Source organism: Neopelma chrysocephalum, unplaced genomic scaffold, assembly GCF_003984885.1.
Source record: "Neopelma chrysocephalum unplaced genomic scaffold, ASM398488v2 Primary Assembly neopelma1_103b, whole genome shotgun sequence".
Lineage (NCBI taxonomy): Eukaryota > Metazoa > Chordata > Aves > Passeriformes > Pipridae > Neopelma > Neopelma chrysocephalum.
Window position 1 is genome coordinate 3,968,575 of NW_020897767.1, and position 15,351 is coordinate 3,983,925.

The window sequence follows — 15,351 nt, forward strand, 5'->3', positions numbered from 1 at the left end:
TAAATGCATTAGCAAAGTCTCCTCCAACCAGAATCTCTTGCTACTGACAGCATTTGTATCTACCATAGCATTTATGGTTTCCCCAATTCTCAATATACAGAACACCACAAATACCATGATAGAGCCTAATTCCATGGTGTGGTAACTTCTCATCCCATGTCACCCTGCAGACTATTATGTAATGTACATCCATATATAACATCACCCTTTTTGTTGCAGGCCTATTGCAAGATCATATTTGCCATCTGCTTTTACACAGAAACCACAGAATTACAGACATTGACCACAAGGGAGAAAACCACCCCAAATATTAGGCCACACCACAATCTTGTAAAACACTGAGCATGACCAACTATAAGTAGGAACTATGCAAATTAGTTCTCCAGGGTATCCATCTCCTCACAGCTCGAGATCATCCTGTGCAAAATACCTTTGACACTCGGTTCAGTTTATCTGTAAATAAGCCTGGCAATCCCCAGCTTCTGGAGGTGGTTCCATCATCCTAAAAATCCTAGGTGGAAAGTTTTCCTGCTAATACTCTCAACAAATGACTCGATAGTTTATTTCCTTTCCCCGTTATTTTGGAGCTCCGTGGAAAGGCATTTCCTGTAGCGTTGCTATCAGAACAACAAGCCCAAACAAAGAGTCACCCATGACAACGATGAGCATCCCCAAAAAAAGGCAATCCCTCGCTACAGCGTGCAAACCTACAGTCCTTCTGTAAATAACACTCCTTGAGGGGTTATCAAGAAGCTCTTCAACTTCTTGAAGTGTTACTAAGCACAACGCTATTGTAACGCAAATAGTGCTGTGGTTAGAAAAGGAATAAAAGGCATGTTTTAAATGCTTGATCATACAATACATGCCATAAAATCCATGGTATGTTTGTGGCTGACCGCACTAACCCATTCTACTGCCTCTTCTGCCCCATTCCACTGACTTATTCATCACACAAAAAGAAAAACATGATAATACCCCCAGTAAGAGAAATTTTAGAGTGTCTAGAGCTACAGATTGGGTAGTATAAGACTTAGAATTCTGAATATCTTTCTGTTTTGTTTTCTTCTTCACAAATATGTTAACATTCTAGTTCTATCAATTTTTTGTGATACAATGTGCGTTATTTACAAAATAATTCAAAACATCAGTTGCAAAAATTAGTATGTCCATCAGATTTTGTCACTTGACTTATATTTACAAATCACTGTTTGAGGTACTATAGTTGCCCCCCTTCCTCTCTGGAAAGTTAAGGATAGGATGTAGAAACCACACTTTCTTTTTAATAATAATGATGATGTTGATGATAATGATGATAATAATATTAATTAAAAAAGATAATGTTCTGTAGCTTAAAATAGACACAGAGAGAAAAAGAAGAACCCACATCAGTAACATGCACATATTAATTGATTCACCAACTACTGTGGGCTCAATTAAAGTATTCTGTTGTCAGAGTTTTAAAGCTTGGAAAAAAAATTAAAAAAACCTGAAATTCTTGGCTACAGCTTGGCATATGCAGGTCTTAACCCAGCAGCAAGCTGTTTTATAATTATTTCTGAAAATTGCTTCAGTCCATTTTATTTTCTGTGCTTGCCTGGGAAGTGTGAAAAAGAAAGAAAAAACTATTTTTGACTCAAGGCTTTCAAGACATTTTGGTTCTCAGCTAGCAAGTAACCCAGTTTGAGCCTGATATTTCCATCGTGAACTTTGGATCACTCTTACTGGTTTCTCAGTGAGACTGGTCACATGAATAACTGCTGGCAGACATGAGGAAGACTTTGCTGCCTGGGCTGTACTCGATCATACAAATGACACCAAGGCTGGAGGGTGGCTCTAAGGTCAGACCCCAACCATGGCATGTTCCTGTCTTTCTAAGGATACTCTGAAAAATACAATCAATAACCTCCTAAAACATCTAAAAAGGTATAAGATGGCAGGATATAAAGGGAAATCTCACCAAGGCATCCACGCAAGAAATTGAGGACCCACAAACATAAAGTGACTGCAAGAGGGAACTAATCCCTCTTTTTTTCCCCCCTTTTTATCCAATGATCCTTGCTGCAATTTTTAAATAAAGCCCACAACAATCCTCTTGGACTGCCCGTGTTTGTAGCTACTCTCTGGAAGTTGGGAGCTGAGAGAGGACCTGCTCTTCTCTGCCCACAGAGCCTTTGTTAGGGGCAGGATCAGAGCTTCTGGCTGCGTTTGGAATGGAGATATTTGTTCAATGGAAAGATTTGGGTGGCTTTGAATGGGAAGTTTTGTTGGTTTGGGGTGGTTTTTGTTTGTTTTTTTTTCTTTGTTGTTTGTTTTGGTTTGGGTTTTGTTTTGTTGTTTGTTTTTTTATTTATTTTATTTTTTATTGTTCTTGTTTTTTTATTTTCTCCCTATTTTTCTGGTTTTAAAGAAATAAAGCTGTGAAAAGGAGCTGATTCTCTCTTCCCTTTTTTTTTATTTTTTCCTTTTTCCCCTTTTTTTTCACTCAGTTCCTTCCTCCCTTTTTTTCCCTTCTAAACGCTTCCCTCAAAATCACCCAGCCCATTTGTGTTGACCTGGAGGCTCCCTTTCAAAGGCAGCTTTGCTCTTGTGTCATCTCCACAGGCTTTGCCCTCCAAGGCAGAGCCATCCAGGAAACCCCTGTGATTCCTGATAGCCAAACTCAGACATATGGTCCCAGCAAGCTCATAGAATCAGTAATATTAAAAAAAAAAAAAAATCCCAATATTTGTTCCTCTTTTCTCCTCGTTCATTGATAAAGAACATGTCAGTTAGGTTGAAGAATCCTGCTGGTTAAAGGTATCATCCTTAGCTGCTCATATGGTCGGGGCTATTACTTGTCAATTAGATTAATCCAAGTCATTTTAGAACAATAAATATAAGTACAGATGGAATATAAGCATATTGAAGATTACTGTTTTTGACGGCTGTTGTTTATTAAATCAGAAATAATGCCGAAGCGAAGATTTTGTTGATATTTCAAATGGAAAGAAAAAGTGAATTAGAATTAGATATTTCTAAGGAATGAAAAAAAAAGCAAACAAAAAAAACCTCCACAAACTACCACACCACAACCTCCAAAACAGCCTATAGATAATAAAAAAGCAATGATTTCACTTAAAATACCACCTACGAGCTACCTTTGGAGAAGGGATATGGCACCTATAAACTCAAAACACTAGGTATGTTGAAATCCATAAAATTTCCAATTACTGCTTCAGAATTTATTGTGCACATATGGAAAATAATACTTGTAAAAGAGAAAGGGGTTTGTGCCTGGTGCTGTCAATACTGTGAAGGATGGGGTGATTATAAAGCAAATTAACAATACTTTTAAATGTGCATTCACTTATCTTTCCAATTAAATCCTTGTTAAACAACTGCACAGACAGTAATGGTGCTTCTGCAAAGCACTGATCAAGACAGTTTTATTGTAATTTTTACTCTGTAACAATTAATCAAGTAGGCATTTTCTTTATTATTAAATTATTTAGTTAATAAATATTCTCAATCAGTTCACGTATTTCTGGTTTAAATTTTACTTTAAATTTTTTTCTTAAACTGAATCATAGCTCACTATATTATTGTAGAAGAAACAACAGAAATATTTTAATTCTTTTTTTGCCCAAATGGATTTTGTTACCTCGAGGTAATGGCAGGGTAAGATTAAATTCACCTTTTTTTTCCCCTCAGTGCAGAAGTATTTGGATATCTTTGGCTGTTCTTTTCCATGTTCCACAAGAAAAGTACTTTTCCACAATAATGTAATATTTATCCTCTACAGAAATTCATATATTTCTCCCTGTTTTGGTATATAGGTATAGTAACAGCTATAAAAACCTAGTAATTGACCTTTGGATGGTCCGTGGTGCTTTGCAGTTAACTCACACAAGGTATTCCAAATGAAATAAAGGGATGCAAAGGTCATCTGAACAGCAAATACCAAACATTTTGCAAACAAAGCATTGGATATAAAGACAACTAGGAGCTCTCTTGTATTATGCATGAACCAACACTTACTGAATGAACCAATAAGTATTGAACTTTATATTTCTATGGTTAGTTTCCCTGAACATATATGCATTAGGATAGAATCCTAGTGTTTCAGCAATGTGTTATGAACCCTTTATAGCTCCATTTTTTTTTCAATTAATATAGTGCTCATGAAAATTGCTTGTTTGACAGTCACAGAAACTGAATGCCTTTCCATCTACCAAGCAGATCAGCACATAAGGCATGAAGAAGGAGGCTTCTACCTCCTTATCCTCATCAGGGATACCAGGTATCCCTGGTCTTCAAGTATGGATTAACTGAGGATTTCTGGGAGAGGGGGTGTAAGCAGGACAGGGAACCTGTAGGGTTTAGCACAAAGAAGGTTCTCACCACATTATAAAGGTATCACACCTTGTATACAAGGGCAAGCAGGACCAGTCTTGAAGCAGCCTAGTCCAGTGGAAGGTGTCCCTGCCCACATCAAGGAGTTGGAATGAGATGATCTTTAAGGTCACTTCCAACCCAAACCATTCTGGGATTCTATGATCAACATAATGGCTTCAAGCAAAGCAGAGAAAAATTCACTTTTACTTACAAACAGCCTGATGGATGAAAAGTCTTCCCTTTTCCTTGTGTTTTTATTTCTCACGTGCTTTATTCCTCACTGTTGGCACTTTGTTTGTCAGATCAGAAGTTTGCTATTGAAACGCATCTCCCACCTGTCCTCACTTTTATATAGTGGTGACTTAATGACTCTGAGCAGCCCCACCTGGGGCACCCCCAGCATTGTCTGTGGCCCTGGGGCCCTTGTCAAAGCCAGCCCGGGGCTTTGGGCCAAAATAATGGAGCTTTCAGCAGCATCCTCATACACTGGAACTGCCAGCACACTTTATAGGGCTTAACAGACCCATAAACAGTATTTTATCCCTTTTCCTACAGGTGTGAATTAAAAGAATATCCTTATAAATACACATAAAGTATTTAACTTATTAAATCTTGCTTAAGATAAGCAAAACTCCTCCAGAGTTTTCATAAAATCCCTAGAAATTGCCAAGTACAATGTCTGTTTCTAGTTTGCCTTTTTTTCCCCAAATTTCAATTATAAGCCTTAAACAACACTATGGAAAGCACGAGAGGAATAGATATCTCTGTCTAATGTCTCCAGCTATTGTAGAAGCCTTTACTGTAGGTTTTTAGCAAAAAATATTGACTGCCTGGTAGCTTGCTTTCTAAAACCAAAATTTTTCAGTGCTTGTAGACTAAGAAAAGTACGAATTTCCTGATGTCAGTTTGGTCCAAGCAGCTTCTACTGCCTTGATTCAGTGATTTGAAAAATGATGACTTAGAGTTTAGAAAGTGCTGAGAGATGTTATAGCCTGGTCCTGTTATGATCAACTGATCTTTTCAGCTCTTAATGGGAAAATAAATCATAGATAAAAGATAATCCTGTTGCACAGAAGCAAAAAAGGTGTGATATCAATAGACTTTTATAGAAAAAGAAAACTCTGTGAGAGGGATAAAGTAAATAAGGTAGTTTGTTCTGCTGATGCTCATGTTGGCAAGGTCGAAACCCTCTTCAGGAGCTGCCTACCTCAAGAAATGAGAATGAAACACAAAGTGTATTCAGAGAACTTAAAAAGAGAAAGGGCTTTTTTTTTTAATTGTAAACCCATCCTCATCCCAAAATTTCTAGAATTGTTTTTTTTTAATATTTTTACTGCTACTTCTTCTTTAATGATAAAGCTGTCAACTGTTAGTTTCTTTCCCTTTCATATTCACCAGTTCTCTCATTTCATTTCTGATGCTGCAGGCGACATTAGGAAAAGGAGCCAAATAAAGCTTTGCTATATTCTAATTAATGATTTTTCTAATAAAAAATACTTTGATATGGCAGCCAGCCTAGAGTGTCTTCTATGATCTTTAATTTTCAATGTGATACATATTATTTCTAGCCCATAAATGTAGGTGTAACACAATGGCAAAGCAAGCAGGAAGTATTTGGCCTGTAGAAAAACTGATTGTACAGTCAATCTCTGCAATGCAAATAGGCTTTGTCAGAACATTTGTTTGCATTTATAATTAAATTAAACTTTAACTAAAGTACAACAACAAAAAAATCTCTGTTGCAAAATCATGTATCTAAATACTACTTTCCCACTGTTAAATACTGAAAAATGAAGGTACAGGGATTGACCCAAGGAGGTCACAATAATTATGGAGGGGAAGGGATGTGTGGAGTCAGTTATTAACCATCATCCCACTGCAGAGCTCCAAGCAACTGGGAAATCACAGAACCACAGAATCAACCAGGTTGGAAAAGACCTCTGAGATCATCGAGTCCAACCCATGACCCAACACCACCCTGTCACCCAGACCATGGCACTGCCACATCCAGTCTCAAACACCTCCAGGGATGGTGACTCCTCCACCTCCCTGGGCAGCCCATTCCAGCGTCTGATCACTCTGTAAAGAATTTCTTCCTGATGTCCAACCTCAACCTCCCCTGGCACAGCTTAAGACCATGTCCTCTTATCCTACTGCTGGTTGCCTGGGAGTTGCAGAGAGTGATGAGGTCTTGCCTGAGCCTCCTCTTCTCCAGGCTGAACAACCCCAGCTCCCTCAGCTGCTCCTCACAGGACTTGTGCTCCAGACCCTGCACCAGCCTTGTTGCCTTTCTTTGGACACTCTGCTGCACCTCAATGTCCTTCCTAAACTGAGGGGCCCCGAACTGGACACAGCACTCAAGGTGTGGCCTCACCAGTGCCCAGTACAGGGGCAGAATCACTGCCCTGGTCCTGCTGGCCACGCTATTCCTGATAGAGGAGGCAGGTTGGGAGCATATACTACTTTTCTTAGTAACTTTTTTTCCCTCATGAAGCATCTAAAACTGCTGCTAACCTCAGCATCTAATTAACAGGAGACATCAGGCTCTTGGGGACATTTGGTGGAGATTGCTACTGCCCTCCCAAGCACATATTAAATAAATCCTGTTTCCCCATGTCCCCATGTCATTTTTCAGGTACACTATGATTCAACGGGCTGTTTCCTGCTTGCAGGTTCCTACCCAGCACAGAGAAAGGATGTATTTAAACAATTCAAACAGTGACTGGCTGTCTTAAAGATATTCTTTGTGTCTGTGTTGTTTCTTGAATGTTCTGATCAAAAATTACTGGATTATTCTGTGGGAACTGCAATGCCGGGCTACCCCATTTCCATTCCATGGTGTTGGATTCACCCCTTGAGGACTGCAAGTGGCATTAGGGTTTACAGGAGTTGAACTTTTTTCTGCCTGCTTTTACCTGAGGAAAATCTAAGTACAGACCTGGCTAGAAATTTTTTATAGCTGGGATTTTAAAGGATGTGCAAGGGGAGTTTCACTTCCCATTGAAAAGCCATTCCGTCACGATATAAAATGTACGAATGCCCTATTGCAGCAATAAAGACCAACACAAGAAATAGTAATTATCACAACTGATAAGATCATAACATAGTCCTCCAGGGGCATTAGTTTTCTTTGAATTTCCTTTGGTCACTCAGTAGGCAGATTTCTTACAATGTGCCTCAAATTATTTCACCATTACATATTAATTTTTCACAGTAGTATAAACCAGAAGAAAAAGGTACATCTCTGCTTCAAAAAGCCAGCTTAGACTTCTGTCTAGCTTTACAGCATCAGCCCATCTGTTTTAGGTGAAAACTTGAGCAGTAATGTTAACCTCAAGTATGTTAACCTTTGGATGCCACGAGACATGACAGACAGGACCATTATTTTTATGGCAGAGTTTTTTCCCGAGCAAAGATCCTAGGCAGTGAAGAAGGATAGAAAATCCCATTTGTGCCTCTCTGTCTCCAAACAAAATACAGTGTACAGTTATTTGAAAGCCAAGGCAGACTACATTATTGACACACAAATACCCAACAACTGTAAATTTAAGAGAACCAAAATAATGAACCAAAACCATGAGGCTGATTGGTAAATGATGATTTATTCAGTCTTGCTGAATTTACTGGCATAAATACTGACTCCTCATAAACCAGAGTTCATCCTCCAATTTCAGCTGAAGACAAGACTAATCTGGAGCATCTGAGGAGGTGGCAAACACCTACTACTCTCCTGAAACTTTCCCTAGAGATGTAAATGGAGGCTTGAAGGTGGGAATATTTTTGCATCTCTCCTATCTCTCAATTTCATGAGAATATTTGAGTCAAAAGTCTTAGTTTATGTATAGTGCAAAGCTAATTGAGGAAGTTGTTCTCCACCAGCTATCACCTCCACACAGAATGCACAATATTTAGCAGTTCTGGTAATAGTCTCCAGGTAACTTATAAAAAAAAAATAAAATGTAGGACAAAATGTTGAAGCAACCTCACATTTATACTTGATTAATTCAAAAGTCTAATGCAATTTAAGATTTAGTATTTTTCCTAATTTCTGAGAAACTTAATTTTATTTTCTTGCTTAATAGTATCATCAGGTTCACTATCACTGATGATATTTGCTAAGCTTTTAAATGTGGGGAGAGTTAGTCTTTGCCAGGAGTAGTAAACCATTTGGAGAGATGACTGTATTTGTCATTCATCCTAATTAACTCCCAATATCAGCTTCCACACCTGTAACAGTATCTATTGATCAGTTAGATTTGTTTAGGCCACATGGGTGAAAAATGTGCTATTACATTTGTGGAAATATGTTCATTATACACAGACTGTGAAAATACATTCAGTAAATATGTACAGGATGGTTCTAATTCTGGTTAACAGGTCCCCAAAATATTCATCATCCCTCTTCTCATTTTCTAGGGTCAAACCTTTTCTTATTCAAAATCAGTGGTAAATCTTCCACCTACTTTTGCAGAGCCAGTACTCCACTTTTAGTATTTCCTTTTAAGTTCTTTTCAGCACCTTCTTCTCTTTTGCTCGTTTCCTTTGGATCCCTGTTCTGCTTTTGGTTTTGTTTAACTTTCAACATCCAAACAATCTGCTATTTTTCCTTTTAATCTTTTTCTTTCCCCCTCACTTTGATTCTTTGGTTTCTACATATGCTTTGCCTTTTGCCACCTTATTTCATGTCTCCATTTCCTCCTGTATTTTTAGATTTGTTTGTTGTTTGTTTCTCATCTGCAGTTTAACTACTATTTGCTCTGCTTACTCTGCTCTTTTTCCTCTCTCCTAGCTGACATTTCCCTCTGTGCAATATCTTTCTACCTTCCCTTTCCTCTCTTTTCCAAAACACAGCTCATCATTCTATGCCACTAATGTATAGCAGATCCTGAAATACTGTCATCTGAGACAGTTAAGTACTAAACAAAACATTACCAGGGTGGAGGAATCACTTACCCTGATTGACAACAAATCGTAACTTTTGTATTGTTGCCAGATTGCCGCTAACTCTGTATATTCCATCAACATCTAGACCTGAAAGAGAAACACATATTTCATTTTAGATCATAGAAGTATTTTTCTTTGTACGTCTGTCAGGAAGCCAGAAGCACCCTCACAAGTATGAAGGAGAGCAGCGTAGAGAACGACTGAAAAATAATCCACCTGACAACAACTGAAGTGCCTCCTGCCTGATTAAAGCAACAACGAGAAATAAAAGTGGTAGATTAACTTAAGTGAATACAAAACACCTAGCTATAATTATCTTGTAATTCTGTCAGCAGAATATGGTTCTGCAAGGGGGGTTTGAGTGTGACAGGAAAGGAAGAGGTAATTAGCTCTCGAGCTCATCGAGAAGGGCTGTTTGGGACAGGCAGGATGCTGCGCCAGCCCTGCTGAAACGGGGGGTGTCAGTATTAATAGTGCCGGGGAAACTTCTCTGTCTGGGGTCTGGGTTTTTCAGACATGAATTTCTGAGGCTGTGACCTTTCTGAAAATAAAGTGGTGAGGTGTCCACCCTGAAATCATGACGCGCGTCAGGCTACACACAACTACAGTTTCTCCACTATATTCTTCATAGTGGATCAGACAGGTTTGAAGATGAAATTAAACATCCCAAATAGCATATGCCCTGGAGTACATTTCTTCATTAATATAGGCCATTCTTTTCAAGGACAACCCGACAGTCTTGTTTCTCCCTGCATATCTACTCAAGGTTTATCTTCTAGGTGAAACTGGATGTCATACTCCCTTTTGTGACATATTATCTCCTACAGCAAGCTCTGCTGATATGAGTGTTTAAAATAGCACTTCCAGCCCCGGTTGCATAGCTGTAGCATTTCAAAGCACATGGGAACTGCTCTCCTTTTCCAGGAGAATTAGCTGTTGTGCAAGAACAACCCGATCTGCATGCTCAAAAATCAAAACCACTAAACTGCATATTGTCATTTCACATTTAAAACTTGCAAGTACATAAAAAGCCAAGAGAATCTACACAAACCAAATTTTTTTTAAGGCTACTTATCCCTTGGAATACAAGTTTTAATTAGCTTTTGGCAAGCAATTTCAGAGAAAGCCTTTCTCTTGGAAAATGCTAATTTGTCAAAAACAAAAATTTTCAGGAAATATTTCCCGACAGTGTACCTAGGGGGAATATTTTACCAATTTGGGGTGGGGCAAAAAGGAAATCTGAAACTACAGGGAAGAGTTATAATAAGTCCAAAAGCCCAGAAGCCCAGTTCCAATAACAGTTAAAGAAGAAGAAGCTGAGCTTCAAGTCCTTATTGAGTCTTGCATCATGCCCTGGCACACAAGTGCCATGGCCAGTGGACTCAACTGCTTGGATGTGTTTCTCACTGATCTTAAAACATTTTAAAAGATACACTTTTCCTTTTGATGAAGCCTGAAAACAACTAAAGTATTTTGTTTGTTTGCATGTTTGTTTTCCCTCTCTACAAAATACAGTTTTTGTTTTATATCCTTCCTGCTAGCAACATCCTGTTTTGGTTTGCATTAAATAATCTGTTTTAAAAATTAATAATAATTCCCTTATCTGGTTATTAATAATAATTCTGCGCTGCTTATCTGAGTGTTTTATCAGATTTCTACCCTGCACCTGTGGGTGTCCTGCAACATAATATGGAGAGTGATGATTCATTTCAGGAGGATCTCCCCCTTGGTTACAGAGGGATAAAGAAAATGTTTATTTAAGAGAAATTAAAAAGGATCTGGTAATCAAGAAAACTTGGAAATTATCCATCTGCTGGATGTATAACATATGAGGAAATGGAAATTACTAAAATGTTTAAGTAATGCAATTCTATCCTAAATCTGAAGAGTCTAATTCTGTTTTAGTGAGGGGAGAGTGAGAGAGAAAGAGTAATTCCCAACATAGGATTGTGGGACTCTTGTGCTAGGGGATTAAGAATTGCATCATGTAAATTGAAGACTAAACCAGAAATTAAAAGAGAAAAATAAAGCAAAGTAAGAAACAGACAAGCCCCCAAACAGAATGTTAACTTTGGTTTGGATGCAACTCAATTCAGTTTTTAACTTTATTGCATATATAGAAGTGAAAGCAATCCATGTCACTTTGGGTGAAATAGTCTCACATTAAAAGCATCAATTTGGAACCTGCAGAAATCACCTAAATCAAGTGAGAATGACAAGTTATGACGTAAACTGGTGGATATTACATCTTGCAACATGGAGTATACAAGTGCATTATTATTGTTATAAGGTTATTTTGGTCCAGAAATGAGGTCTGATTAACATTTCATTTGGGCACTATGCAAAATGGCAGAGATTAAAAAAAAAAAATAAAAAAAATAAAATCCAAGAATATCAAGCCAATTATAGTGTTCACGTGCCATCAACTTTCTGCTCCAAGAACTTTGAAAGTTAAGCCAAACCAAACCAATGCAAATTGGTGGATTTGGACATCCTTTTCATGACCATGTTATCCTAGCTGGATTGTTAACAACTTATTTTGGAAATCCAATTAGGTATAAAGGAGTAAGAGAGAGAAAGAAAGAGAAAAATATATCTTTATAGTTCTAATATCCTGATTCTATGAACAATTTTCAAAGCAAATTCACTTTTAAGGGCACCTCTATCAAGAATAAAACATCACTGCACTGCTGTCAGTGTTTCTTCACAGCGGGCTATAAATACTTAGGGAACAAGATGAAACAAAAGCCTTGCAGAGTTTCCTATCTGGTGCTGGAGTTTAAGTACAGTGGTAAAGAACATTTCAGAAAAAAACCCCTTCATTGTAATATAGTCAACTTTAGTTCACTATAGAGTGACCTTCTTGTGTTTTGTAGGGATGTTTATCAGGGAAGGATCACTGGATTTTGCCCTAAAGGAGGACAAGTATTTTATTTGCTTTATATTCCAGTCTCCAACTCTGTTTCTGTTTGTTTTAATGAGGAACCTGAGAACAGGATGGACCCACAATTAGAAATTATAGGCAAAAGCATGATAATGACTTCAGTATTTCCACCCTATAGTGTAAGAAATGTAGGAAAAGAACTTTCTCAAGAATACATCAGTTCAGCTGCCAAACTATAGCAAATTTTAATTATTTTATCTTAAAAAATTAGACAGGTACTCCTGATGAGAAAGTTGAAAGGGAACAGGACTCAGTCTTGGTTGAGATTCACGAACAATAACGGATATTATGGGCCCTCTGCACTGCACAGAAGATGGTAGAAGAACATTTATTTAAAACATTTCTTACACTCTTATTTCTACCCAAAATGGGAGTAACCATGAATGCAGGTCAGTGTCAGATACAGTAGCAGTTTGAGCTGGAACCAGATGTTGCAGAGAAATATTAAAAACAAAGGAGAAGATTACAGTTTAGGTGATATATTTATTGAAAGAAATGTTTTAAAATATTAGATTTTGATATTGGTTGAAGTTGTCCTGGTGATTTATGAGCTGTCGGGAATTAAACATTCTCACTAATTCTTTTCTCTCACATAGAACAAACCCCTCTCCCAAATCACATTTATTCTGTCTAATCTTAATCCATATTTGACAATATCTTCAAATTGAATATGAAAAAGAAGTTCTCTGTGTGGGGGGAGAGGGGGGATGGTGGTATACAGAAATTTCTCTGGTTTTTAACAACATTTAGGATTTAAAACATACCATTTTAAACAGTACTAGGTAACTTCCTGCACTGAAACCCATGGAACTTTCACAATTAATGTATCCTGAAATAGGTGTGGTCCCCAGGCCTGTTTTGTAAGAGAAACCATCGTGCTGGATTCAACAACAAAGTGAAGTACAAACTTGAAGAAAGGCATTCTTTAGTTAGTCCTTTCATTTAAAATCAGTTATGTTCAGGGCAAAACTATTGTATTTCAAAGGAGCCTATTATGCCTTCCCATAAACAGAAAGATCATACGTTTTAAAACTAAAGTATCATTATGTAATCAAGCTGTTGTATTATAAACTATTTTGTGGGCTCAGATGCCCAGGGCTATCTTTACAAATATTTAAGAGGTCATTATCAGGGTATGTTCTCCCTAAAACTATAATTCTTTCCTCGTGTTTTCATATACATCTTACCATAAATATCTGATTTATAAACAATTTTTTTTAAGGTTTACTGAGGGCACAAAAGTGAGGCAAGAAGTCATTCAAAGAAGCAGAAGTGAGTGAATGCAGCAAATATACGCATGTCAAGATAATATGATGAGAAAAACACAAAACAATGTGCAACAAAAGTAAAAATTTACAAAAGGATAAGTATTTGTATGCCAGGAGAAGGAATATCATGAAGAGCAGCAAAGAATAAACCTGAACTGTTAAAATTTGATATTAATAACACTGTATTTGTGTAGAGTGATAAAATATACCCAGAGATTTTTCAGGTGAATGAGGATGCGAAAATAACATTTTTGTCTGATGCCATGGAAATCAGAGGTGAAGATGATGAGAACAATGAAGCAAATTTGAGTTACAGCACAGACAATGTTGCTGACATCTCTGTCCTGCTTTTTGGTGTGGCGATGGGTGGGGCTGAACATGCCCTAAAGCTCCCAGAGCGGTGCCGGAGGCCAGCACCGGGATTGGCTCTGCTCTGCTGGAACAAAACTGCTGCTTTGATTGCCAGAACTACCCCTTCTTGTACTCCTCCCAGCAAAGGATCACATTTTAAGGCTTAAAACAACATCCCAGCAAACATCTGATATGAAAATAGGTCCCATTCCCTGACCAGGGAAGGTACTTTGCTACCATGGAAGTGGGTACCATACAAATGTCATGTTAAATAGTTCTAACAGACAGAGGATAAACAAACTTGGGAGACCGAACAGTGGATGATATTGGAAGTCAATCTGAAAGACAAAACCATAATCACTGATGTGAAAGGATCTGTTTTCATTGGTGCCCATGATATACTTGTGTCTCTCATTTGCAAATAAAATATAGAGAAATGTTTGGAAGTGACTAAGCTGAAGAGCTATTCTGATACTGTAAAAGCAGTAAGAGGGATGCTCTTGGAGGCTGGCTAGACTGACCTCAGTCACAGACAGTCTACTTAAATTATTAATTCAGGACACTCTGAACAAATAATTCATAGCAAAATATCATTAATCTCAACCAATATAGTCTCATGGAAATCAGGGCTTTGTTTAGAAAAATTGTTTCATTTTTTGATAGGACTGAATTTTTGACAGGCCTAGTTGATGAAGGCAATGGTGTTGAAATAGTATGTTTGGCCTTCCATGTGGCTTTTGACTTAGTAACACATGACATTTGGATTAAAGCACTTGCATTTTATAGAATTAACTGGGCATATATTACATGGATTAAAAACGGGCTCAATGACAGACCTCAAAATGTGGTAGTTAATGGGAGATATCAGTTAGCAAGGTCATAACTGGCTCTCGAGATTGGAGCTCTCAGTCCAGTGCCATCTAATACCTCCATCAGAGAGGGACAATGAGAAAAAAAATTCTCTTGGCAAAATATGCAGATGACACAGAGATCAGGGAGATATTAAATGATGATAAGGACAGGTAAAGTTACAGAAGAGCTGAACTGCTGCCCTAAATGGCCACAGTTTGGCAAAACAAGGTTTTATATGGAGAAACACAGGGTACACGGTGTACTCTGGATGTAGGATACAAAGGACTTGAGGTTTATTTTAAATAAGTAGCTGAACATGATCTCTGAGCTCAGTGCTGCAACAAAGAGGACTAATATGATCCCTTGAATTATAAAAGAGTATCAAAGAAGAAGGGAAGAGATTGAACTTCTTCATGGGCTACAAATAGGATTTCTAGTAGAGCACTGCACTTGGTTGCGAAGCAAGTAACGTGAAACATTAAATATCATTGCTTGATAGTAAAGAGAGGATGGAGAAATTTCCTCTCCAACAGTACATTTCGTGTGATTTGAAGACTCCCAACCAGCACTGCCCAGCTGAAGGACCTGTGACAGACAAGCCTGAATTCAAGGTATCAT

At 37.8% G+C, this 15,351-nt stretch overlaps 1 protein-coding gene across 1 annotated transcript in view; it reads right to left on the minus strand.

The window, feature by feature from the left end:
* ARHGAP15 (Rho GTPase activating protein 15) overlaps positions 1-15,351 on the minus strand; it is a 331,210-nt gene that overhangs the window by 98,539 nt on the left and 217,320 nt on the right. The window contains exon 11 of the mRNA XM_027695955.1: positions 9,328-9,405. Within this exon, the coding sequence (XP_027551756.1) occupies positions 9,328-9,405 (78 nt within the window). The remainder of the gene's footprint in view (positions 1-9,327; positions 9,406-15,351) is intronic.